Source organism: Eretmochelys imbricata, chromosome 3 (assembly GCF_965152235.1).
Source record: "Eretmochelys imbricata isolate rEreImb1 chromosome 3, rEreImb1.hap1, whole genome shotgun sequence".
Lineage (NCBI taxonomy): Eukaryota > Metazoa > Chordata > Testudines > Cheloniidae > Eretmochelys > Eretmochelys imbricata.
Genome location: NC_135574.1, coordinates 24,421,674 through 24,448,549, shown reverse-complemented (window position 1 = coordinate 24,448,549; position 26,876 = coordinate 24,421,674). Strand labels below are relative to the sequence as shown.

Sequence of the window (26,876 nt, the reverse complement as noted above, 5' to 3'; positions counted from 1 at the left end):
AAAAAGATCACAAAATCCTTTTCAACCCAGCATAGTACTGACGAATAACAATGCCAGCCTAAGGAACACATAATTGAATACACAAGGAATAGTTAGGAACCACTTTATGAAGGTTACTAAAAGAACGGTCACTTTTTAATATGTTGGTAACCACTGGCAGGAAGAACCTGTTAGTCCTCTCAAAAAGAAAAGAAAAGAAAAAGGGTGGAATCTTTATATTAAATGATTATTAAAGATAAAAAGATTAAGCAAATTCTCATTTATTTTGAAAACTAATTCAGCAGTCTCTCTGCAGGACTTAAGAGCTTTAATTGAAAGATGAATTTCTTAGTTTTTTCTCAAATTCAGCCTAACACTTATTTAAATAAATTTAGCATCCAAATAATCAGGGAGAGCATGGGGTCGGGCTTGGCTGACAGCATCAGTGAGCACAAAACAAGGCTGTCAGTAGCATACTCCAGCTTGGTTGCTAATCAAGTTTTAAAATGATCACAGCAACTTAGCTAATTGTATTAATTTGCTTTTCTTAAGGCAGAATGGGGAAACAGAATAGCAAACTGGCCCCTGAAGTGATGGAGGATCTGGTGAAGAGCACGGAGTTCAACGAACATGAACTCAAACAGTGGTACAAAGGATTTCTAAAGGACTGTCCTAGTGGTAGACTGAACCTTGACGAATTTCAGCAGCTTTATGTAAAGGTACGTTATTTATTAGCTTCTTATTCCACAGCCACAAGAAGGGTATCAGAGTGATGCCTCAGTATCTGTAGAGCAAAAATATCCTTCATGGCTACCATTCAAATTAAAGTCTATACTAACAAGGAGCAGACAGGTATGTACATAGGAATTACTATTGCAAAATTGGACCAGTGGTTCAAATAGATCAGTATTGTGTCTCCGAGAGTAACCAGTACCAAATGCTTCAGAGGAAGGATATAATTTTCCCAAAGGGAAAGAGTTTTCCTAAAGCCTCTCAACTAGAGATTGCTTTATGCTCTGAAGGATGAGGGGTTATGGCCTCTCTCCTGCAAGATGATCCATGTTGGCAGATCCCTATACCTCCATGCAGTGCCACTGGTTTATAAAATGAGTATCCTGTAGATGTTCTCATTACCCATCCAAATATCTATTCCTCTTTTGATTCCCAGTCATTTCTTAGCCCCAGTGAAGTCCTGAGGCAGTGAGTACTATAGACTAATTATGCACTATGAAAAGAAAGTTTCTTTTTCTACGTTATAAATGTATTGCCTTTCCTTCTCATTAAGTTTCCCCTTGTTCTTGGAGTATGAGAAAGGATATGTAGGACATCTCGTTACCTTCTTTTTATTAATCATTAATTTATCATGTACCATGTCTTCTTATTTTACTATGTATTTATTTTGTAAGGGGAGAAACATTGGAGACAGCATGAGATGTGTATTCATATTACAAAAGTAATTACATTCTCATTCAAAATGGAACAGCTGCCTGAAGGTCAGAGGCTTCAAAGTAATTTTAAGTAGGAAAAATATTGGATAGTGGTGATGAACACTTAGTTCAGAAAATTAGAGTGTTAGGTTGAGGAACAATAAAAATGTCTGCAGTCAATTTTACCAGTGCTTTGATGGCCTGGAACTCAGTAATGATCTCTGTAGGCAAGGACTATCTGTATTTATCTGAAATGGAACTGCAGTCCATCTTTCCTGAATTTCCCCAGCCCTGGACCACACCATCCCCACAAATATTATAAGTGGCCCCTTTCCCGCTGCCAGTGACGGTTACTGTACAAACACTGCCATCTGCAGTGTATATGAATTAAGCTACCATCTCTGCACTTTAATTTCTGTACATTAAAACAGCATTCTGAAAAGTCCTGTCCTCCAGAAGACTGTGACTCCCTATTTTGTGACAACCCTGCTATTACTGCTTTAGAGCGTTGTGTTTTGGATTGAGTGATTATTGATTGCCTCCATTTTAGATGATGCTTGGCATGTGTACTACATTGACTTGCATCTTGTTTCCCATGCATGTTAGCAGGAAAAGTAAATAAGCATTTGCAAAATATGTAGGTGTAGCAAAATATATAAAGTGTTTAACTGTTGTGGAACCATTGCTTCCTGTTTGATAAATTACAAATAAAAAGTGGGGAATAAAGTCTAAATAAGTATTTGGGGAGGGAGGTTGTGTGGGAGGGACAGTTTTATGATGTCATCTCCCAGCCATGAGGACTTCTCCTTTTCAAAAGTGTTTCTGAGTCATCCTTAGAGGTCATTGTAGACTCCCACAAGATGCTTTACTCCAGAAGGAAATATCCCAGAAATAAAATTTAATTCCATTGTTACTGAGTGGTAGTGCAAAATGTAAATCACAGAGTATAAAGGTTCATTGCTGCTTAAAAGGATGAGAACTTTGACAACACACAGAGAAGGTAAATCTGGCTACTAGCTTTAGTGCCTTTACATTACACTTGTGTTTGGAAATATAGGCTAAGTAAGATTCCCCAGCGTTTGGATATTCCTATTTTAGTAATAAGTTCCCCTAATATTGTTTTAACATAACTCTTATGTGTTTAGCCTAGTTTGTTATAGGCTGAAAATTATATATATATATATATGTATGACTACATGCAGGGCAAAATCCTGACTCTGCTGAAGTCAGTGGTAAAACTCCCCTTGACTTCAATGAATCCATGACTTCATAGTTTCTCTCCCCCTCATGCATATTCTGTAGAACAGTGGTTCTCAACCAGGGATACATGAGCCTACGGGGGTTTCCAGAGATCCTCCAGGGAGTAAATCAACTCATCTAGATATCTGCCTAGTTTTACAACAGGCTACATAAAAAGTACTAGCAAAGTAAGTACAAACTAAAATTTCAAACGGACAATGACTTGTTTATACTGCTCTATATACTATACACTGAAATGTAAGTACAATATTTATATTCCGATTGATTTATAATTAAATGGTAAAAATGAGAAAGGAAGCAATTTTTCAGTGTGTGCTGTGACACTTCTGTAGTTTTATGTCTGATTTTGTAAGCAAGTAGATTTTAAGTGAGGTGAAATTTAGGAGTACACAAGACAAATCAGACTCCTGAAAGGGGCATAGTAGTCTAGAAAGGTTGAGAGCCACTGCTGTAGAACCTCAGAGTTACAAACACCAGAGTTACAAAGTGACCGGTCAACCATAAATCTCATTTGGAACCAAAAGTATGCAATCAGGTAGCACCAGAGACCAACCCAACCCCCTCCCCTTCCCCCCCCCCCCCAAAAAAAAAAAAAACCCGGTAAGTACAGTACAGTACTGTGTTAAATGTAAACTACTAAAAATATAAAGGGAAAGTTTAAAATTTTTTTGACAAGATCAGGAAACTTTCTGTGCTTGTTTCATTTAAATTAAGATGGTTAAAAGCATTTTTCTTCTCCATAGTAAAGTTTCAAAGCTGTATTAAGTCAATGTTCAGCTGTAAACTTTTGAAAGAACATTTTGCTCAGAGTTATGAACAATCTCCATTTCCGAGGTATTTGTAACTCTGAGGTTCTACTGTCAATGCTTCTAACAGGTTATTCCCTGACTCTCTGAGACATTATTACTTTCCATGTTCCCATGGCGGTTGATTCTTGATGCTTGGGACACTCATTCAGTATTAGCTTCTGACTACAGAAAAAAATCCAGATTTGAAAATTGACTTTCGCAGCAGAGGTCACCACAAGGAGTCACAAGGCATTGTTGTTCGATTTTAAGCATTCCAGTTCTCTGAAATACATATTAAGGGTAAGAATGTATAACATTTATGTTGATTTCTTAATTGATTTCTTTATGTTGAGTGTGAGCCTCCAGTTAGGAGAAAAAAAGTTCCCAAGTTATATTCACTGGATTTTAGCCAGGAAGGTTTCCATAAATATTTTATTGGGAAGATTATTACAAGGTTTACATTCACGTCAGTGTTACATTTTCTCTTAGATGTCAGCATCTGTCTGCTCATGGGATTTGTACCATGCACTTGGACATGTCTGATCAAGGAGTGATATTAGAATGTTCATGGCAAAACTTTGTTCTAAGGAATGAGACTCCTTCCACACACAGCCAGCCAATGGAAAACACCCACAACGTTTACTATCACAAGACATAATATGTTCTTGTGATATTAATATAAATTGCCAATTTTGCAGAGTTTTACAGTCTGGTGACTTCATTCTCTTTTTACAATGCATTGAAAAATTGTCATAATTGTTACTTCAGAGGCTTCAGTGGTTATGTAGAGACCCGTGAGTGACTTGTTTTTGTTTGAGGTGGCACCAATAGTTATGTTGATTAGGATCAGCTCTGAATTCATTGCAACTGGGGTTCTTTCTATGAACCTGGCTGTGCAAAACTTAAGACGAATAGCACTCACGCAACTAGACCTTCTGTGTAGAATGTTTGCTTGTTTACAGAACTTGTTATGGAAGTGTTGTATAAAAGTGATATATGTCTGTATACATGTGTATATGTAGACAGTTTAATAGAACACCTTGTATTGGCATATAAAAATATTTAACATTGCCTGTAAATTTGTAGGTTCAATAAAGTTGTTTTTTTATGCACTGCAACTGACTTGCAATGTGCAGCCCTTAAGAGATATGAAGCTGTAGGGTTACTGTTGTGATTTTGACTCAACTGGTGTCATGGCTATCAAGATTAGACCCCAGACTTTGTTCCCACATAGCTGAATGAGCTGAATGCTCCTGAATAGTTTTAGCAGCAGTTTTACTGGAGGGTTGTATTTATTTAGTGTTTATAGTATATTCATCATAAGAAATTAATTTACAAAAATACATTAAAGTAAAATTGGGGACCAGAGATAAGTCAACCTAAACATGGGCATTCTGAATTCATGTTGTGATTCCATACATCTTATTTTGATTTAAAAGGCCAAATTCATTCTGCTTTAAGTTTTGAGTTCAGCAGGATTACATCAGGGGTGAATGTGCCCCGTACTGTGCAAGTGTGCGTAATGGGCATTAATGATAACATGAGTTATGTGTGTATACTAAGTGAAAAGTAGGCTCCTATGATGTCATACATCTTGGAACCAGGTCACTGAACATGGCAAGCATGTCTTCTGGGTTAACAGTGAAAGCAAATGCGAATAGTCTTTCAGATGGAAAGGAAATATTCAGAGCCATTATGGTATAATGCACCTTAGGCTAGTATTAAATAATAAATTGGGTGTAAAGTTTTATGAATTTACCTTATGTATTTTATTAAGACATATTATTGAGTTTTAATTTAAATTGCTCTGACAAATATAATATGATTTGATAAATTAGTCAAATAATTTTTCATGTTTTGGGCTTCTCCCTCACATTTCCTGACTGAGATCCCACTGAATTCTATTCTCTCATTTTGAGAGTGTATGGAACAAAATAGGCTCTATTCTCAAATATTTACTGAAGATTAGGTAGGTGGATCTCAATTCCAGCCCCTCACCCCCACCCAAATTTCAGTATATGCCAAAATGTACTGTAGGAAGTACATAGCTCCTCAAAAACTTCATAAAAATACTTGTCCACCCACTGACATATTTGTAGATTCTCGGGATTAAGACGTTCAGATATGTACACAGCGATTGTTGTTGGACAAAATGGGGAAAAACAAAACAAAAAACAAAAACAATTTTGGGAGAAGTTGCCCATCTTGGAGGCTGGATAACTTGCACAGTGAGGAAGGATGTTTTTTGTGGGGTGAAGGCACTGGACTGAGGCTCTAAAGATCTAGGGTCAATTCCTCGCTCTGCCCTAGACAGGTCCCTGTGTAACCTTGTAAACCATTTAATATCTTAGTGCCTCAATTCCTCATCTGTAAACTGGGACTAAAAATACTTCCTTTCTCCTACTCTTATCTTTGTTTTATGTTTAGACTAAGTTTGTTAGGGCAAAGACTGTCTCTTATGATATATTTGCACAGAGTCTAACATAATGGGAGATGAACTCAGTTGGGGAATCTAGGCACTTCTGTAAAAATAATATTCATCAACAAAGACAACCATTTCAACTCTACACTAATGCTTAAGTATTGATGGCTTTATATAATGAAGTAGGAACGATGTCTTAAATAACCTTCTTATTGGAGAAGGATTAACTGGTTTGAATAAAACATGAACCTCCATAAGCCTTTGTCCATGTTTAGAACTGAGCTTAACCTGAACCTTTTTTAATGTTTGGATGTGGGCATCCTCCGCCCTCCCACCCATGGCTACCTACAGCTGTGACTATAACCAAAAATACCAAAATAAAATACAGAAAGTTGTTCTTTCATAATTTTTTGCCAAGACTGGAAATAAAAATGTCAGAAATTGTGTGAAGGAATCTGTTCTCCTGAGGTTTCCAGCCCAGTTTTTCCTGTCTGTAGGGTTTGGATTATTCACTTGAGTTTTCAGTGCCTGCATCAAAGGCCGCTGAAGTCAATCAATGTATTTTCATTAATTTCACTGGGCTTTGGATCAGGCACTGGGTAAGCATCCAATCTATGGGCACTTATTTGAACTCTGAACCTTGTGAGAGTCTTGCATCCCTGGTGCCCATCCTTGTGCCCATAGACGTCACCATCTTATTCCGCATTTAAAGCTGCTGCCTCCCCATCCTCTGTTACTCATGCCACTGTATGCAAGACAGCAGAACAAGGGAGATAGTTCTCATAACAACAAAATTAGGAGAATTCTTGTCCAACCCTGCTAAAGAGAATTACTGCACTGTAGCGCTTTACTGTACATTCTCACTTGTTCCACTCCACTGCAATATTAAAAGGAAATAGATGAGTATACCAATGCAGGACAATGAACCATTTCTCCCTTAGTATACTGGAGGGGGGTGGAGCAGGGGTAGATGTGCATGCCGTTTATTTCAGGGAAGTCTGTCTGTGCCTTACAGGATGTAAACATTCAGGAACAATTCAGCTATATGTAAAGATCACTCCTGGAATTCTGAGAAGTTTCCTAAACAATAGGGCAGTTCATTTGGTAGGATATACTGTATGCTTTTTACCAGCAGCATGTACACACCTAATATGATGTAGTCATACATCATATCTATGTATGTATCTATTAATATGACTTAAGGATCCACTAGAAAGATAATAGTATTAATTTTGTAATGAGCTTTTTTCAATAGGAATTGGATTAGAAGCCATTATTATTATTATTATTTTATTATTATTAATTTATTTGGGGGGGCTAAGGGCCCCAATCAGGGCTAATGTACACAAATAAGTAAAACAAAGACAGTCCTTGCCCCCAGAGATTTCAAAATATGCAATACTAGATGCGACAGATAGATAAAAATGCAAATGGGGACCTGTTGAAGAGAAGGAACAGTAGCATTATTGATGCTGTTTGGCTGTTTTTCATATGGGGAACTTGTAGGATACGTCAAATGGACAGAAAACATGTTAAATGCATTCTCTCGGTGCTAAATCTAAATCTAAACATTTGATAAAAATACAATGAAATCATTTGTAACAAATACCTGATAAAGACACAAACTTCTTCAAAAGTAAATTTATCCTTTTTAAAGGTAAATATATAGAATGCACTTAACAGAAGAAACTGTAAAGCACAAATAAAAAGCAAGCACACTGGGACATAGAATTATCATAGAGTAGTGTTTTTCTGTATGAAATGTATATTTGGTGCCCTAATATTGTATTAAATAGGTTTCTGAGAAACTGTGAAAAGACAACATTACTTTTAGTATAAAGCTAGTTAACATAAAGAATAGGAGTACTAGTGGTACCTTAGAGACTAACCAATTTATTTGAGCATAAGCTTTCGTGAGCTACAGCTCATTTCATCGGATGCATACGTGGAAAGTATAGAAGATCTTTTTATACACACAAACCATGAAAAAATGGGCGTTTACCACTACAAAAGGTTTTTTTCATGCTTTGTGTGTATAAAAAGATCTTCTATACTTTCCATAGTATGCATCTGATGAAGTGAGCTGTAGCTCACGAAAGCTTATGCTCAAATAAATTGGTGAGTCTCTAAGGTGCCACAAGTACTCCTTTTCTTTTTGCAAATACAGGCTAACACGGCTGTTACTCTGAAACATAAAGAATGTATTCCTGGCAATGACAAGATTCTTACTGTCTTTCTGCAATTTCCCAAAACACTGCTGTTTTCGCTAACAATATATCCTGTTTCTCCTCTCTAGGAACATTAATAGGAGGGTGTTGTGCCAAACATCTATGCATATTAGACAACCATAATAGAAACTTCTTGCATTTCTTAAGTAGAAGCCAGGAACGCGGTGTGCCTTCTCACATGAATTCTAAAACGAAGGGGCAAGCTGTTCTTCCCATGGAAACACCCATGGAAGGACCATCCTTCATAATGAGTCCAGCACCTCCTATCTCCCTCTCCCATAAGGCAGCACTAACTGTGAAGCCGATTCTTTATTTGATTAGGGAGGAGGATGATACATGTAATGTATTTGCATATTTCTCTCTATATATAGATCTTGGACTCAGAAACACTCTAGGAAACCTCTCCTCAGACCAGTCTCTAATAGCCAGATTTTCAAAGCTCAGCATTCACAGTTAAAAAAACCCAGCAACTTTTGTTTAGACTTCAAAATAAGTACCAAGATATTCAGATGAGATCAGCAAATTGGATGCCAGGCTGTTCTGAAACTGAAATCCTGGCCCCATTGAAACCAATGGAAGTTTTCCATCCTGGCTCTTATTTAGGGGCTTAAAATTAAGATGAGCTTTTTTGAAATTCTGACCACAATTGTGGGAACTGAGCACTTAAAAATCTGGTTGTGAGCTCTTTTGAAAGTCTGGCCCTAACTGCTGAACTCAGATCCTCTCATAAAATATAAAGAAAGTTTCTTTCGTCACTATAGAATTTAAAGGCTAACCTATCTTTCTGTTTATCTTTTTTGTGTGAAAAGCACTAAGATATCATCGTGATAGGCAACCTTAAAAAAAACCTGGTTAGATAGTTGAAAGGTAATCCAAACCACAGCATTTAAAAAGCTGACACACATCCATGCACACATTACATTCCAAAAGACTTTAATGAGGGAAAGACACGCTAGGAAAATTCTCCAGATACGTCAAAAATATGTAAATTCATTTCCATTTTGCATCTGTCTAAAGATTTCTTTTACAAAAGCATGTTTGGTAATTACAATAGTGTGCACTATTTATGAAGGGCTTTGTTCCATTACAGCTCACCTTTACTACCTGTTGGATCCCCCAGAGAACAAGTAATTATGAATTTGGAATGTCACAATTATTTCCATGGCAAAACCCTGTGAATTCATAAGTACAGGTTATGACTTCCCTGGAGAATAAAACAGAAGGAAAGGAGCGGTGCAGCTGCAAGGGAGAAAGCTATCATTAAAACATAATATCAGGGAATGCAGTAAAACACTGACAAAATAAGAGCCCAATCCTGCTGCCACAGTCAGGCCATGGATTTCTTTGTGTAGTTATTGTTTTAAAGCAGTGCTTAAAGCTCCCAAATGGAAATAAGGGACCCATTGTGCTATGTCAGTGATTCACAACCTTTTTCCAACCATGACCTCATGTTACAACAGAAAAAAAGTTTTAGAATCTCCCTTTCTTAACTTTCAGGACCTGCCCCCCTCACCCTACCCTGCCTCCATCTAGCCATAAAGAAACCGGTTCATGGGAGTCACAAATGCCATGTTGCAAACCCATGTGGTAGGTACCGAACATACTCACAGTAAGAGACAAACCCTTCCCGAAAAAGCTAACACTCCAAATAATCAAGAGAAACCAAGGGTGGGGGAAAAGAAGTAGTATAGTCTCTAATTTACAGATGGGGAATGCCGGCATACAGAGATTAAATGACTTGCCCAAGATCACACTGGAAGTTTGTGACTGAGCAGGGAACTGAAATCAGATCTCCCAAGTTCCAGTCCAGTGCTCCGAATGCAAGAGCATCTTGCCTTGTTTGTTTGTTTGTAGCATAAATGTTTTCATTTCCTCTGGAATGATTCAGTGAGCGTTCCCTATAAATTGCAAGGGCACAAGGTCTATGGATTCATTATAGCAAAGATGACTAGATTGTAGCCAAATGTGCACTGTGGATCTAGATCTATTATTATATATAAAGGGTAGCCTCTTCATAATTACGGTTATGACCATCTTCTGGTATTTTAGGTCTCCTGTAAGTTTAGCTTGGGCATAGCTTTAAACACGATAAAGATGGTGAACTGGTGTCTTTTAGTAAGTTTAACGTGGCACATTTTTTACAATCCACCTTTCTACTTGTTTAAAATATTAAAAACTGTTCAGCATTACAAGGTTTGTGAAGGAGTCTCTGAAACTAAGGAAAATATAAGACATTTTATCTTGACACTGGAGTAAACTTGTATTGTGAGAGACAAGGAATTTTGTTTCAAAATATAGGAATGTTTTTCTGCGGTGTCATGCATCTATTTTCAGTATCTGTTTTGTAGGCAGAACTCAGACTGAACAAACAGGCTTCATGTTAAGGAAGGTGCAAATGGGAACTCTGAGTTCCACACTGAGGCCTGATGTAAACAGTACAATTCCACTGATCCCAGGGCTGAATTGGCCCCAAATATTGTATTGGACTCAGTAACATGTTAGGAAACGAAATGTCCATAGTGATCCCCGCCTTCCTGGTCTCCAGGAGAGACTGTTGCAACTCACTATACCTATGTCTGCGCAATCTAACATTAAAAGGATTCAGTTAGTCCAGAGTACAGCAGCTGGCCTGTTCGCCAACACTAAGCACCAGGTGTACATCATCCTGGTGCTCTGCTCACTATACTGGCTCTTGGTAGAATACTGGATCAGATTCAAGGTCTCAGATCTTCAAGACCCTCCATGGAGCTGGTCTGAAATACCTCCAAGAGTGCCTTTCTCTTCGTAGTGATGACATCCCTTGAGAGCTACATTTCTTGAAGACAATGAAACTTCAAGCCTAAGAGTAATAGTAGTAAGAGCTAGAAGCAGGGCTTTCTCAGCAACATGTCCTAGGTTGTGGAATTCAGTTACTGGAGAATGTTATAATAACCACAAATCTCACCACTTTCAGTGTGAATTCCAAAACTCAGCTCTTTGAGTTGGCTTTCCCACAGAATAAAACCTGCACAAATGTGGGGAGGATGGGAGAGAGAGAAGAGTGTTTCAGAGAGTGAGGGGAGAGAATAAACAGGAGATATGCGGTGGCTTTGTTCTTTTTTGTGCAATACCCATATATCACTGCAATGGGTGTTCTTTTGGGTAGGTAGGTTAATAATGAATAGTTGTGCTTCTTTAGGAACTTCTATGGCATAGTACAACAGTCAGGTGCTGGATTAGGCATCAGTTTAGATGCCTATTATTATTATGTAGGCTGTAGTTGAAATTCAGATCAGGTTTCTACTATCCATAGCCTGAACAGTCCCAGCACCTTGGGATATCAACCTTATTTTTACTCAGTGAGAGTAAATTCCCCTCTTTTCATGTTTAATTAAGCTTACATGAATTGCCTGTTTTCACCAACAAACCTATTAATTGCAGAGTTGAGATGGCTGACTTGGCATGAGAGTTTGCTCTCTTAATTGTATATTCAGATACAACACTGAAGAAAACATGCAGGTTGGAAGATAGTGACAAAAGCAAGAAAATTCAGTGTAGTGAAATATATGCTGATATTTAAAGGACTAGTGAAAAATAGTAGATCCCACTTTGTTTTCAGGAGTGGTTTGTATGGAATCCACACTACCCAAGGAGTTTCTAGGCCTGTTGGTTGCAGAGATAGCACTCCCTTCAAAAGTGAATGTACAACCTTTCGTAAAACCTCACTCTGATCCAGAGAAGCAGAAGCAGAGGTGTAAACCAACATCTCCCTATTTACCTCGGAGAGGAGTTAACAACAACAATCTATTTGGGATTATCTAAAAACTAACACTGTTAAATAAGACAGTCAACAAAATAGCGTCAGACGTTGCTCTGAAATCCTATGTCGGTCTTGCCATCAATTTTCAATGAAGTCCATTGACCTATGAGTAGGCTTAGAAGGACTAGATTTTTATCAGTAGATATTGGTGAACATTGATTTCACTCTACAGAATGAAACAATATTTTGATCAAAAATGACAGTCATTTACAGTTAGGCAAAGTAAGAAAAACACTGTTTGAGAATTTCCTAGAGTTTGATTTAAGGATATTTATTTTGTATATTTTGGTATGTGATGTTGATGGTTAAATGGTTATAAAGCTTTAACTTTTCGAATCTCAGCATTTACTGTCAATAAATAACTATGGTCTGACCCCACACATTGTCTGATTCCCTCATCATTTCCTACAACCGTGAAAAATTAAATTTGAAAAAGAAATGCTTAAAATAACCATTTATATGAACCGTCAAAATTATAAGCAAAATAAAAATCAAATTCTTCCAAGCCTACCTATCACGTATTTCAGGCTGTACTTATTCCCCCTCACTCTGGATTATTTTCTACCATATGCAAAATGCACCATATATATAGCTTTTAATCTGAGGTGCTAAAGGGCTAGGGAGAGTGTCTTCCAGACCTACTGTTCATCTGGAAAAATCATGGAGCAGGTCCTCAAGGAATCAATTCTGAAGCACTTAGAGGAGAGGAAAGTGATCAGGAACAGTCAGCATGGATTCACCAAGGACAAGTCATGCCTGACTAATCTAATTGCCTTCTATGACGAGATAACTGGCTTTGTGGATGAGGGGAAAGCGGTGGATGTGTTGTTCCTTGACTTTAGCAAAGCTTTTGACACAGTCTCCCACAGTATTCTTGCCAGCAAGTTAAAGACGTATGGGCTGGATGAATGGACTATAAGGTGGATAAAAAATTGGCTAGATTGTCGGGCTCAACGGGTAGTGATCAATGGCTCCATGTCTAGTTGGCAGCCGGTATCAAGTAGAGTGCCCCAAGGGTCGGTCCTCAGGCCGGTTTTGTTCAATATCTTCATTAATGATCTGGAGGATGGTGTGGATTGCACCCTCAGCAGGTTTGCAGATGACACTAAACTGGGAGGAGAGGTAGATACGCTGGAAGGTAGGGATAGGATACAGAGGGCCCTAGACAAATTAGAGGATTGGGCCAAAAGAAATCTGATGAGGTTCAACAAGGACAAGTGCAGAGTCCTGCACTTTGGACAGAAGAACCCCATGCACCGCTACAGACTAGGGACCGAATGGCTCGGCAGCAGTTCTGCAGAAAAGGACCTAGGGGTTACAGTGGACGAGAAGCTGGATATGAGTCAACAGTGTGCCCTTGTTGCCAAGAAGGCCAATGGCATTTTCGGATGTATACATAGGGGCATTGCCAGCAGATCGAGGGACGAGATCGTTCCCCTCTATTCAACATTGGTGAGGCCTCATCTGGAGTACTGTGTCCAGTTTTGGGCCCCACACTACAAGAAGGATGTAGAAAAATTGGAAAACATCCAGCGGAGGGCAACAAAAATGATTAGGGGACTGGAACACATGACTTATAAGGAGAGGCTGAGGGAACTGGGATTGTTTAGTCTGCGGAAGAGAAGAATGAGGGGGAATTTGATAGCTGCTTTCAACTACCTGAAAGGGGGTTCCAAAGAGGATGGATCTAGACTGTTCTCAGTGGTAGCTGATGACAGAACAAGGAGTAATGGTCTCAAGTTGCAGTGGGGGAGGTTTAGATTGGATATTAGGAAAACCTTTTTCACTAGGAGGGTGGTGAAACACTGGAATGCGTTACCTTGGGAGGTGGTGGAATCTCCTTCCTTAGATATTTTTAAGGTCAGGCTTGAGAACGCCCTGGCTGGGATGATTTAGGTGGGGATTGGTCCTGCTTTGAGCAGGGGGTTGGACTAGATGACCTCCTGAGGTCCCTTCCAACCCTGATATTCTATGATTCTATGATTAAGAAGGTGCAGCAATGTCTTTCTACTCCCTTCCCCTCCAAGCTCATTCTGAATGAGTTTGGCCCACCTGTTCCTTAAAGAAATGTTACTGTCAATCTAACTAGGTTCTAAAGAGATTGGGACCCCTTCCTTCATGTATGGCATTTCCCCGTCTTATTTCCCAGTCTGCTATCCTTTGCAGCAGTTGTGGTACCTCACCCCATGCCATGGTACTTCACCTCCAGTGTTTCCAGAGCAGTAAATATGTCAAGAGCTGCTTTCTTTTAGAGAAATAATTGCTTTGTACCTTTGGAGACTCACCAGATACCATTTGCAGTGTCTGCTCCCTTCATGTTTGTGGCATAAGGTTAATAATATGTTGACTATCCTAGATTTGGGACAGAAATCTCAGCAGAATTTAAAGCCATGTTAATATCTGTAATACAACATCCTGTGAAGGCAGTGGGGTCAGAATCTTAGCTGGTGTAGCTTCACATCAGTGGAGCTATGGCAGTTTACATCAGCTGAAGAGCTGACCCATTATGTCGGTAAGTAGACTAAGGAACTGGACAGATTCTCAGCTCTGCCACTAACTCACTGTGTGGCCTGTCTGTGTCCTTATAGCATGCCCAGCATCTTGGGATGCATTACACCTTGAATGGTTCCTTAGAATATGTGTTAACTACTTTTGCTAAACAACCTGTTCCGCCTTCTATTTAGCTCTGACACCCTGAGTACTTTTCCTGGACCTGAAAAAGAACTCTGTGGAGCTTGAAAGCTTGTCTCTTTCACCAACAGCAATTGGTCCAATAAAAGATATTACCTCATCTACCTTGTCTCACCTAAACCAAGTCACTTAACTTCTCTGGGACTCTGTTTAACAAGAGATGATTTGAGATCTAGCTATGAAAAAGTTACCAATGTTTGGGAGTATTTGGATACAAGTTTCTGGTTTAGTACCAACACTAACTTCTGTAAAAGGCATGACATGTTCCCTGAAAAACACTAGGAAGGAGCAGTCACTGAGTTCGCCTGAGTCCTGGGGACTACTGTTGTGTCCAGGGTGCACAGGGAATGGAGGTTCTCTGCACCCACGCCTACTCACTCATATGAGGGCCAAGCACAATGTTTTGACTTTTTCTGAGGTGAAATACTCTTTTCCTGTAACCCCCCTCCCCCTTCAAGTAAATTTTTCCCCATGCCCCTTTATTCAAATATGTACCTGTTTCCTAATGTGGTATTCGTATGCCCTAATTCTGTAATATGTGTCAGCACAGATAATTATGTAATTAGACTACGCAACTGTAATGATGGAGATGTCTAAGAACCTAACAATTAAGAGTGAAAATTATGTAGCCAAAATCTTCTAAAACATGGTGAAATAAGGTCTGCAGAGTCCACCTGCGAGCGCTTCAGAATACTTTCCCCTGCCCACCTGCATTACCTGTCTTTCCAGGATTGACTTCAGCCAGCTGTTTTCATCTAATAGCTGATCTCAGCAGTGCCCTTAGATAGCTGGGAGTGTGTGCGGTTTGTATCTGGAGTGCATGTGATGCAGCGCTACTGTTACTGTTTCACAGTTTGCCCTAGCATCTTTACATGGATGTTCAAACGGATGGGGGAGACAATGGATCCTTGCAAGACTCCTCAGCCTGAAAGTAGAGGAGCTGACATCAATCATCTGGATGAGACCTGGGAAGAGAACAGTTGAAACCACCTCAGTGCAATCATGCTAATCCCTACCATGTCTGTGAGTAGGATTCTAGAGCTGATTGTCGAGAAGGCCAGCAATGTGAATATGGAGATGAGAAAGGTGTGAATTACTGGGGTGAGCTACACATCCACAATGAAAGTCATAATATTCTAGCCATGCAAAGTTGGAAAAAGAGCACTCTTGTAACAGCTGCAAACTGGACATTCAGAAGCTGCTAGGGATGTAACAGGATCCCCAGGATACAAACTCTGGTAACAGAAGCAAGGGATACCCTTTTAGTCAAAGGAGCCACTGTTACCCCTACCATCTCCTCTTGTTGCTTCCCCAACTCCAGCATTACCTCTTCCTGGTATGGGTTGAACCTTGGACTGTTAGCTGTCATCCAAGCCCTTGATGTAGGAAACTGAGTGACTGCACCATCCCTGTCCAATACTGGACAAAGATATAGCTGAGTGTTATCAGCATACTGATAGCACTGCACCCAGAACCATCTCCCTGTATCCCCCTAGCTGCCTTGTACTGAACAGAAGGGGCCTCTGTGGCACTCCGTGTTATAGGATTAAAAAATCATAGATTCCAGTATTAGGCCCTCTTAGCTTAAAACAGATAATTTTTTAAATTAAAATCAATATTCAATTTGAAGAATTGTTTACAAAATGAAAGTAAATAGATAAAATAACCCTTGGCCTGAGAATGGTTAATTTTCAAAGTTAGGTACGTGGGTGGTTCCCATAAAAGTCAGTGGGAATCCTGTGACTAGAATCTCGAACAGCTCTTTCGAAGTGTATCTATCACCTGGTGTCTTAAATTTTTGAGCATTTGAAGCAAATGTTTGCTGATGAAGTATAAGTATCTTCAAATGAGAGTTTAGAATGCAAATGTTTATACATTGGTATATACAAAGTTCTGTAGAACACTACCATAATAAAGCAACCAAACATTTTCTACTAGAGTTAAAATATGATATGTAACAAGGAAAACCTGAGGAATTTATGGTTTCTAGGTTAAAATTGTAAGCAGAGTACAGGGATCGGTGGCATTACTCACATGAGTACCTGCTGCAAGATGTGTGTACTCCACACTTATTTTTTTAATCTTTCCCCCATGGGAGTTTTTCTACATAACAAGAGAAAGGTCTTGTCTGAAACTGGTGTATGCAGTGGGCCTGATTTTACTTTCACAGCAGTGTTACTGGTGTTATTCCAATGTAAAACCAGTATGTAACTGAAAGACAAATCAGACCCATTGTACTTTTTCCAGATTCTCTTTCCACTTGACACTCCTACCTGGACCCTTAGAGAACAGCACATGCTTTGAATGTTCAGATAAAGTCTATTTGCACCTTTAAAAGACTAAGATGCTTGTGCAGAAATTGCCAGCAGCTCCATAACACTTTAGGAAGAAGTATAGTTGAAAGCAAAAAATAAGGGGGGAGGAAAAGAGGGAGAGTCCACGTAATTCAACAGTTTCCCCCCAAAGTGAAATATTTCGTTGTTCTTTTTTCTCTCCTTTGCATGTGAACAACAGATGTAAAATATGTTTCATTTCTCTAAAACAGGCTCATTTTGCTGGAAGAATCACAGCATTTGTATGTGAAAATGATGACATTTTGCCTGAGACAAATGTGTGAAATTTTTCAGTTTGTTTCCAGAGTGGAAACGCTGAACATTCAGTCCCCAAACTTTGCTTTCCTGGTAAATGGGACACTTGACACTTCACCAAAATTACCCAATTCTTGTGAAAATTATTCCTTTAGAGAGTTTAGCACAACTCTCCTAAGGCGATCCTACAAAAGAGGACATTAGTTCAGAGAGTCATACAGTGATAGAGTTTGAGGCCAGAAGGGACCCCCCCAGATCATCTAGTCTGACCTTCTGTATATCACAGGCCACTGCTACCACCTAGCCCCCAACAAGTGAAATAAGACCAAAGTATTACAACGCACAGGGACTGGAAATAAGATCCTGAACTCTATCCAATGGAATATTCTGAGTTCAGTGCAGAGTGGGACTTTTCTTGCCTGGGTACAGTGAATGCATTTATTCCAGAAATAAAGTGGTTGCCAAATAGATTTGTTTGAATAAAAGTATGTTTATGCTTTATATGTGGGGAAAAAATTGCTCAAGAACAGTTCATCCCTGTGAAAATATTACTCCTGTATTATTGCCATGATTAGACTTTGCCTTAGGGTGTCTTTCACTTTGGCAAATTATGTGTTTCAGTTTTCCATAATTGAGCCATTGTTCTTGGTTTTCCCAGAGTGGCTCCTCCCAAGGTTTTTCTTCAGTTTCACCCATTTTGGGCTTATGCCCCCACACATCAGCCACTGCAAGAGTATATTGGGCTGTGTTTCAGACTCCAGCTTGGTAGAATGTCATTATTCTGCTTGCAGTATGGTGAGTTGAAGAAAGGAACGAAGGGCTTAATCCTGTAAGGATCACCAATTTCAGTGTGAATGGCTCATGGGAATAAGGAGTACTTAAGTGAATGAAAGTTTGCAATAAGGGGTGAGATCCTCTGCACTGGCCCTTTTATGCCAAGTAAAAGACTGGAGTGGTATAAAAGTACATTAAAATCCCTGTGTCTGCCGAGGGGAGTATTTCCATGGGTCAGGAACTGAGGAGGATAGCCATGAGGCTGCTTTCCACAGATCCCCTCTGATGCCCTGACATGGGGGCATTCCAGAGATGGGGCTGGGTGTGGGAGGGACATGTCAGAGTGGGGCCATTCTACATAGTCCAAGCAGCGCTGCAGCCCATAGGGAAGCCCCAGGAGGCTACTGTAACTTACTTGGAAAGATTCACCCAGGAGTATCCCATTGGCTTCCTGAGAACTGGAAGATCCTTGTTCAGATCCTTTCTCCACATCAGTAGAGGAAGGAATTGAACCCTGGTCTCCCACATCTCAGGTGAGTGCTGTAACAGCTAGGGTAGGAGAAACTGGAACAGGCATTCCTATTGGGTTCCATTCTCACAGGCTCTGCAGGTATTCTAGTTCATCAGCCAAACATAAATTTTCTCCCATATCTGCTGAATCAGAGCCTTTTCTAGTGCCACCAGGTCAATGCCACTCAAAATATCTTCAACCAGCAGCATGTTATTGCTGGCACCTATTGGAGAAAAGCATTTGTAGTATGGAAAACCATTGCTGATGGCACTTGATGTGTCTTTCCGTTTCCAGTACTGTTAAAGCACCATGTCCAACCCTGGTTGTAGTGTTCAGGAATTAAGGAACTTTCAGAAGATAGCATTTGGAGAGGCAACATGGCCAGTGGGAAGAGCACTGGGCTGGGAGTCAGTTGAGTTAGGGTCTGTTCCTGGCTCTGGCACTATCCTGCTGTGTGACCTTAGGCAAGTCTCTTCACTTCACTGTTTTCTTCCCATTTTATGTCTGTCTTGTTTATTCACATTGGCATCACTGTAATATAAACAATCACAATAATAAAAGTGGATTTGCCTAGATAATTCCAACCCCTGTGATCTACCAGTTTGTTGTGGGGAAGTTTAAGAATATAATAAAGATTCAGTGGGAGAGAGAAAGCCTTGAAAGAACACCAGTATTAAGGTACATTAGAGCCCACGGGCATAGATGAAGCTCTGTTTATGAAACAACTTTGGATGGTCTTAATGCCACAACAGTTTAGCAGCTGACTAGGTAGTAATTATAAACTTATGGCTGTGATGGAGCATAATACAAGAAAGCACAGTACCATTCAAGGCAGTCATTTTCAGGGAGTAAGAAAAAATAGTTTGTATTTTGGATGTGCCTGGAAGGCAGATTACTTGTGTGTATTGTTAAGATCTACCAGCAGTTCAGGTATCTCAGTAAATCCAAATATAGGGTGTGATGCTCCTCTCCCTTCTGTCAGTTATGCACCATTGTAACTTCCTGGACTTGAGATTTACTCCAGTGTGAGAGGAGAATCAGGCTAGTGGAATTTAGTTATGTTCAATCTTTTCCTTTTCTTCTCTGGAATCCGCAGTGCAGAGATGCTGGAACAATTTGTATAGTCAGGGTGCTGAGAGCCTTTGAACCAAACTGTAAATCCTGTATGTAATGGAAACCACTTCAAACCAGGGGGTGCAGGAGCACCCCCAGAACCCCTACTTCCAGCACTTATGCCACATTATGCTTGTCAAAGCCCTAAGGCCTCTCATATTCCTACCTTTTAAATCCTTAATTTTTGAGGATTTACCCCACTACTGCCATCCTTATAGCTAAGGAAAATTAACTGGGACTCTTTTCAGTATTAACCTTCAGTCAATCACAGACATAAAATCACAGAAGTCCCTCCTAAGGGCTAATCAAACTATCATCTTCCTCACTCTCCAAGATTTTTCAGTGACGTAACCTCGCCTTTTCTGGCCGCATTTCTGATGCTCTAGAGGTCAGTTGAAATTCAGACATTATGTATCTTCTATCTACTTACCTATATAGACGTTATCACCATAGCACCTAAACATCCAAGTTTTCTGATTACGGAAAGTATTTCAGAGGAAAATAGTTTACAGATTATTTTTTCCCAGTGAAAGGATGCACAAGCAATCATGTCTTAATGATGTTGCTTTGAACCTATGTGGGACATTTCATTCAAAGGTCTCATAATAGCACTTTGCGAACATCCAGTAAAGACTGTTGAGGCAACCTCACACTTAGCATTTATTTCTGAATTTGTTTGCTAAAAATAAAGGACCCAATCTTGTTCCCATTGATGTTGGTGGCCAAATGGCCTGTTGACTTCAACAGAAGTAAGGTCAAGCCCCAAATGGTTAAGTGGACTTTACTCACATAGACTAGAGGAGAAAATAGAAGTGGAGATACATGGAAAAAATATATGCCCATAGTAGGCTGTAAATTAGTTCCTTGGCTTAATGTTGATTCATAGTAAAAAAAAAAAAAAAAAAAGCTGTTTGTGACATTTTATTAGCTTTTATGATAATTACAATAATTACTTCACAAGGCACAAACCAGAAAATTCTTAATAAGACAATATAATTACAATACATAGCCAAAATAATGCTTCCTTACATTCCTCACTTTGTTATTGTGAAGCTTGATTACTTAATGTTTGCACAGCGCTTTAAGATGAAAAACACTATGTAAATGCTAAGCATTGTATTTTCTAGTTATAGGAGGCTGCAGTGTAACTGATCATCTCATACACAATCTTAAAAATGCAGACAGTTTTAAAACAGATTTGTTTATGTAAAATAATATTTATTTTTATTTGTCTGTTGGGAGCTGGAATTGGGAAAAGGGGTGGTTCAATTGTAACATTACTCTGATGGGCATCCAGAAGATAGTGCAACGCAAAGGGGTGAAACTCCATTGAAGTCATTGGGCCAGCACCTGTTTACACTGGTAGAGAATTTGAGCCAGAAATATTTGCTTAATCATCACATTGGGTGCTACCAAAAGGAAAAATTCCTAGGTGATTAGGTGATGTAGCTGATGGAAATCAATTTAGAGAATGAGCAACTAAAGCTGACAAAACATTAAATTTAGAAAGAAAAAAATCACAAATTAATTTTGTCCAATTATAATAAATAAAACCTGCCACAAAAGACTGGGAATAGAAAAATCTATTACTTCAACCCTTTTGCAGTAATCTGGTGTTTCAGTAAAAACTTGTTAGTGTTCAGCAATGTGAGAATAAGCAAGTCTATGTAAATATTTGATGAATGGATTTGGTGCTCCTGAAATGTCGCATGAGGTTATTGCAGATTAGAAGGCGAAAAAAACGCACTCGTGATGACATGTTTGCCAAGCTCATGCAGTCCTCCCGCATGGATAGGGCACAGCTTAGTGCATGGAGGCATTCAGTGGCAGAGGCCAGGAAAGAATTAAGCAAGCACGAAGAGCGGAGGCAGGATGCGATGCTGAGGCTAATGCGGGAGCAAATGGACATGACGAAGCGTCGGTTGGAGGAACAAACGGACATGATGAAGCGTCTGTTGGAGCTGCAGGAAAGCCAACAAGAGCACAGACCCCCCGTTGCATCCACTGTATAACCGCCTACCCTCCTCCCCATGTTCCATAGCCTGCTCACTCAGACGCCCAAGAACGTGGAGGGGAGGCTCCGGGTACCCAGCCACTCCACTCCAGAGGATGGCCCAAGCAACAGAAGGCTGTCATTCATACAGTTTGATTTTTAATGTGGCTACAATAAGCAATGTGGCCTTGTCCTTGCCTCCTCCCTCACCCCACCTGGGCTACCTTGTTCGTTATCTCATTTATTTTTAAATTAATAAAGAAAGAATGCATGGTTTCAAAACACTAGTTACTTTATTTTGAAGGGGGGAGGGTAGTTGGCTTACAGGGAATTAAAATCAACAAAGGGGGTGGGTTTGCATCAAGGAGAAACACACACAACTGTCACACCGAAGCCTGGCCAGTCATGAAACTGGTTTTCAAAGCCCCTCTGATGCGCAGCGCGCCTTGCTGTGCTCTTCTAATCACCCTGGTGTCTGGCTGCTCAAAATTGGATGCCAGATGATTTGCCTCAACCTCCCACCCCGCCATAAACGTCTCCCCCTTACTCTCACAGATATTATGGAGCACACAGCAAGCAGCGAAACAATGGGAATGTTGGTTGGGCTGAGGTCTGACCTAGTCAGCAAACAGTGCCAGCGAGCTTTTAAACATCCAAAGGCAAATTCTACCGCCATTCTGCACTTGCTCAGCCTATAGCTGAACTGCTCCTTACTACTGTCCAGGCTTCATGAGCCATGGGAGCAAGGGGTAGGCTGGGGTAGGTGCGACTGTGCTGTGCTGCCGGCTGGGAGAGCAGCCTGAGGCAGAAGCCTCCAGCTCGCACGATATTCCAGGCAGGACTGAATCTCCATGAGACGAAACTTAAAGAAGAGAATGACCTGGAGTCTCTGGCTCCCATTCGGTGCTCTAAGAGGAGGATAGCCATGTCTGTCCAGGCGCCCCTGATCGACCTCACCGAGGTCTGCCAGGAGCACCCAGGAGATGTATGACAGCTATCAGTCCTACTGCACCCGCTGCCACGAAGGCAAGGAGCTGCTGCTGTGTAGCAATGCAGTACCGCGTCTGCCAGCAGCACCCAGGAGACGTACAGTGATGGTGAGCTGAGCAGGCTCCATGCTTGCCATGGTATGGCATCTGCACGGGTAACCCAGGAAAAAAGGCGCGAAACAATTGTCTGCTGTTGCTTTCACGGAGGGAGGGGGGCCTGTAACATGTACTCAAAACCACCCGTGACAATGTTTTTGCCCCATCAGGCATTGGAAACTTAACCCAGAATTCCAATGGGCAGCAGAGACTGCAGGAACTGTGGGATAGCTACCCTCAGTGCACCACTCTGTAAATCAATACTAGCCATGGTAGTGAGGATGGACTCCGCCCACTTAATGTGCTTAGTGTGGACATAGGCAATCGACTGTATAAAATCGGTTTCTAAAAATCGACTTCTATAAAATTGACCTAATTGCATAGTGTAGACATACTTATACTCAAAAGGTGGGAAGGGAAACAGAGCTGAAATGACTTACTTAAGATCACACAGCAGCGCAGTGGCAGAGTAAGGAATAGCACCCAGGTCCCAGGTGTTTCAGTCTAGTGCCCTATCCCCTGGACCATACTGCTTGTCTGCCTTCCCTGTGTGCCTCAACACTGACTTAGAGGGACTGCTTCTAAGAGGAATCTCTTCTATCTTCGGAGGCTGTCCTGTTAGAGGATTATTTTGGGTTGGAGAGACATTTTAAAAACAAATTCAGCCTACAAAACACCACGTTGATACATTTAACAGAGGCAATGAAACTATCATCTTTAGCTTAAACAGCCATGCAAGATGCTAGCCCAGTCTTTTGTAGTTGGTATACTGTTCGCTTCAAAGCATGCCATTTAACAGGGCCCTAGAAGTGACTCTTATACAGCTCACTTCCTGCATCAAAAGCAGTAACATTAAACATAAAAAATACATCCACATTTGTTTTATATAGTGCCTTAGGCCCAGACAGCACAGGGGTATACAAAAGAGGCTAAATTAATCTCTAGCATAAGTCTGTAGAGTCACATCGGGTATTAATTTGACTCATTGTGTAGAATGTTTCGGTAACACAGAGTCTGCATTTTTTTGAACACCCCAAACACACACTGACTTTTGAGTGTGCGAAGAATGCAGGATTGGGGCTAAAGGCTACAATGCTGAACTTGGGCACAGTCCTCCAAGATGCTGAACTCTGTCTCCCATCAGCGCTTAAGCGTTTGCTTTACTTTAAGCTTGTGAATAGTCCCTTGAAGTCACATCCTTCCTCTCTGACTTGGATCATTCAAAACCCATTAGAGGGCTTTTGGATCCTTCTGGATGCCTTAAAAATAAGACACTATATATAGGAGCTTCAGGGATAATTCAGGCTGCTGCATGATGTAACTGGAACTATCACAGCATGGACTGAAACAAAAATCTCTGACTGTAAACAGAGGTGCAGTGACAAAACAGTGGGCTCTGGGTTCATAAATACATGCACAAGTTTTGATGGTGCTGAGTTACCACACACACACACAAGTTTTGATGTTTGTTTAAATATATATTGTCATTAAAAAAAGACATTAGCTGAAAACCTGGATCTACTGAAGTCAAATGGGAGTTCTGCTATTGACTTCAATGAGGCCAAAATTTCATCCTGACAGGCTGTCTGGAGCTGCTCACAAGCATGGCCTACCTCAGGGCAGACTGTCAAAAACAGGGCAGACATGCCAAACTGGTTGTATGTTCTATAATTAGATTTCACCAAGGCGGGAACAAATGTGAACTGCTGGATCAATATAACAGTCTTACCATGGAGTCACAGACAGACCCCATAGACTCTCCAGTCTATCTTGTCACCCAGGCAAACTGGACTTAGTGATAAATGGTCAATTACACCAAAAAATCACACCATATTCAGGTTGCTTCCAGTCCCAAGAAACCATCACTTAGCCCTGATCAACTGGTTCTCTACAACTTAAACCAGAGACAATGCCTGTAGCCAATCCTGTAATAAACTACCTAAAAGTTTATTAATGATAAGAAAGAATTAGAGGAGTAGCCGTGTTAGTCTGGATCTGTAAAAGCGTCAAAGAGTCCTGTGGCCCCTCATAGACTATATAAGAAATAAATCAGTATTATTTACAGGTTAAAACAAGCAAACATATACACACAAATGAGTTACTATCTAGATTCTAAGAATTACGGAGTTATAGTGATCTGTCCCAAAGTGTCTTTCACGGTGCACTCAGGAGGTAACCCCTGGGGATCTCTGGCTTCTGTTTGGTTTCTCTGGCCCTGTGAGAGTTCAAATAGCAAAGAGATGAAAAATCTTCACATCAACTATTTTTATTTCCATCTTCCAGCATTCATAGCAATGGGACAAGGCCTTCTGCGCATACTTCTCCATGGGTGGATGGGGCAACTAACAAAGCTTTTGTCTTATAATGGCCCACTTAAATTTTGATAGTCCTCCTGGATGGGTGGGGGTCTGGTGAAGTCTCATGCCTCGGTTCACAAGTTCAGAGCAAACATTTTCAAAGTTATTAATTACAATTTACATATTTTCTTATAGCATGGAATACAGACATTACAAGTAGGATTAATGCAGGCAGCAACTTACTCTTATAAGACTAATACCTATTTTGAGCTAAACTAACATACAGATGAACTGGACTGATCACCAGCTATGAGTTTGTCAGTTCTTAGCTAATGCCTATAGTCTTGGCAAGAGCTAGCACCTGGTTTGCCAGCATCACACTCCCACTAAATGTGATGGAAGATGATCTAAGTCTTTAAACCACGACTTGAGGACTTCAATAGCTCAGTCTTAGGTTAGAGGTTTGTTACAGGAGTGGGTGGGTGAGATTCTGTGGCCTGCGTTGTGCAGGAGGTCAGACTAGACTATTATAATGGTCCCTTCTGACCTTAAAGTCTATGATTCTATGATCTGCTTTATTGGCAACCGTATGGGGGCCTAGTTACTACAGTCATGAATGTGTTAGTATTACCATAATTAAATGCTGATTATTATCTCCTTAGCCTAGTTCTCTATATTATATGGGTAGCAGAGTGTCAGGTTGGATGATTGAGGATTAAAGACAGCATTTTGGTTGAAATTTTTTTTGCTCATCTAATATTGTCCCTTACTGGGTTTCAAACTGATTTATAAACATCTGCTTTTTACAGACAACAGCCTTCCATTTTCGCAAATTTTGAGAATTTACATTATTGTAGTTACATGTGGACCAACTAGTTGCTTAGCAACAAGACTGAGTTACTTGTCAAATCTGGGATTTAAATCGCAGGGCAGTTAAAAGGAGGAATCGGTAGATGGATGGTGTAATATGCTTAGAATAAGAATGTCCGTTCCTGAAACAGTATGTAGAGAGAACATAATTGTGATATAGAGATGTTACTAAAGGTAAAATAATTGTTTGAAAAAATTGAGAGCAAGTTTATTCATTATATTTGGGCTACTCATGCTGAAAACAAAATTAAAAGATGTTTATACAGCTATTTGAAATGATAAATGCTACTGCATAGTTGTGTCACGAACAGCTGCCCACATACATTGTTAAGTACCAGTATATCCAGGAGGATATTTAGGGGAAGGAGCATTTGCATTTGAGTGCGAAATGAGTGAGTTTGTTGCTATACAAGGACTTGGTCAGCTTCCATAAGATCAGATGGCATAATTTTTCTTCACTTCTTTTTACATTAGTGGCGCCATGGTTCCTGGTCAATGGGAGCTGTGGAGCCGGTGCTCGGGGCGGAGGCAGCGCAGGTCCCTCTGGCTCCTAGAGGCAGGGGAGCATAGCTAGAGGAGGAGCAGGGGGAGCAGCCGCTCCCCCCACTGATCACATCAAAAGTGGCGCCTTAGGCACCGACTCCCTGGATGCTCAGGGGCTGGGGTGCTCAGGTGAGCTGGGGCCGGGGGTGGGGCGGGGAGCTGCACCCACCAAATTTTCCCTTTGGGTGCTCCAGAGTTGGAGCACCCGTGGAGTCGGCGCCTAAGGCGCCACTTTGGGCCGGTTAGATTTAGAAGCCCTTTTAGAACCGGTTGTCCCTCGTGGAACAACCGGTTCTAAAAGGGCTTCTAAATTTAACAACCGGTTCTAGCGAACCGGTGCGAACCAGCTCCAGCTCACCACTGCCCGTGGCTGCCCCAGAGCCTAGGAGTCGAACATGCCGGCCGCTTCCGGAAGCTGACCGGTAGGTGACTGGAGTTACCAGCATCCCTTTTCGACCGGGCATTCCAGTCAAAAACTGGACGCCTGGCAACCCTAGGTAACACTGGG

At 40.6% G+C, this 26,876-nt stretch overlaps 1 protein-coding gene across 2 annotated transcripts in view; it reads left to right on the top strand.

Annotated features, from left to right (window-relative positions):
• Window positions 1-536: 536 nt before the first annotated feature.
• VSNL1 (visinin like 1) overlaps window positions 537-26,876 on the top strand; it is an 81,603-nt gene continuing 55,263 nt past the window's right edge. For both annotated transcript variants that reach the window (XM_077811550.1, XM_077811549.1), the window contains exon 1: window positions 537-698. In XM_077811550.1, coding sequence (XP_077667676.1) covers window positions 537-698 — 162 coding nt within the window. The remainder of the gene's footprint in view (window positions 699-26,876) is intronic.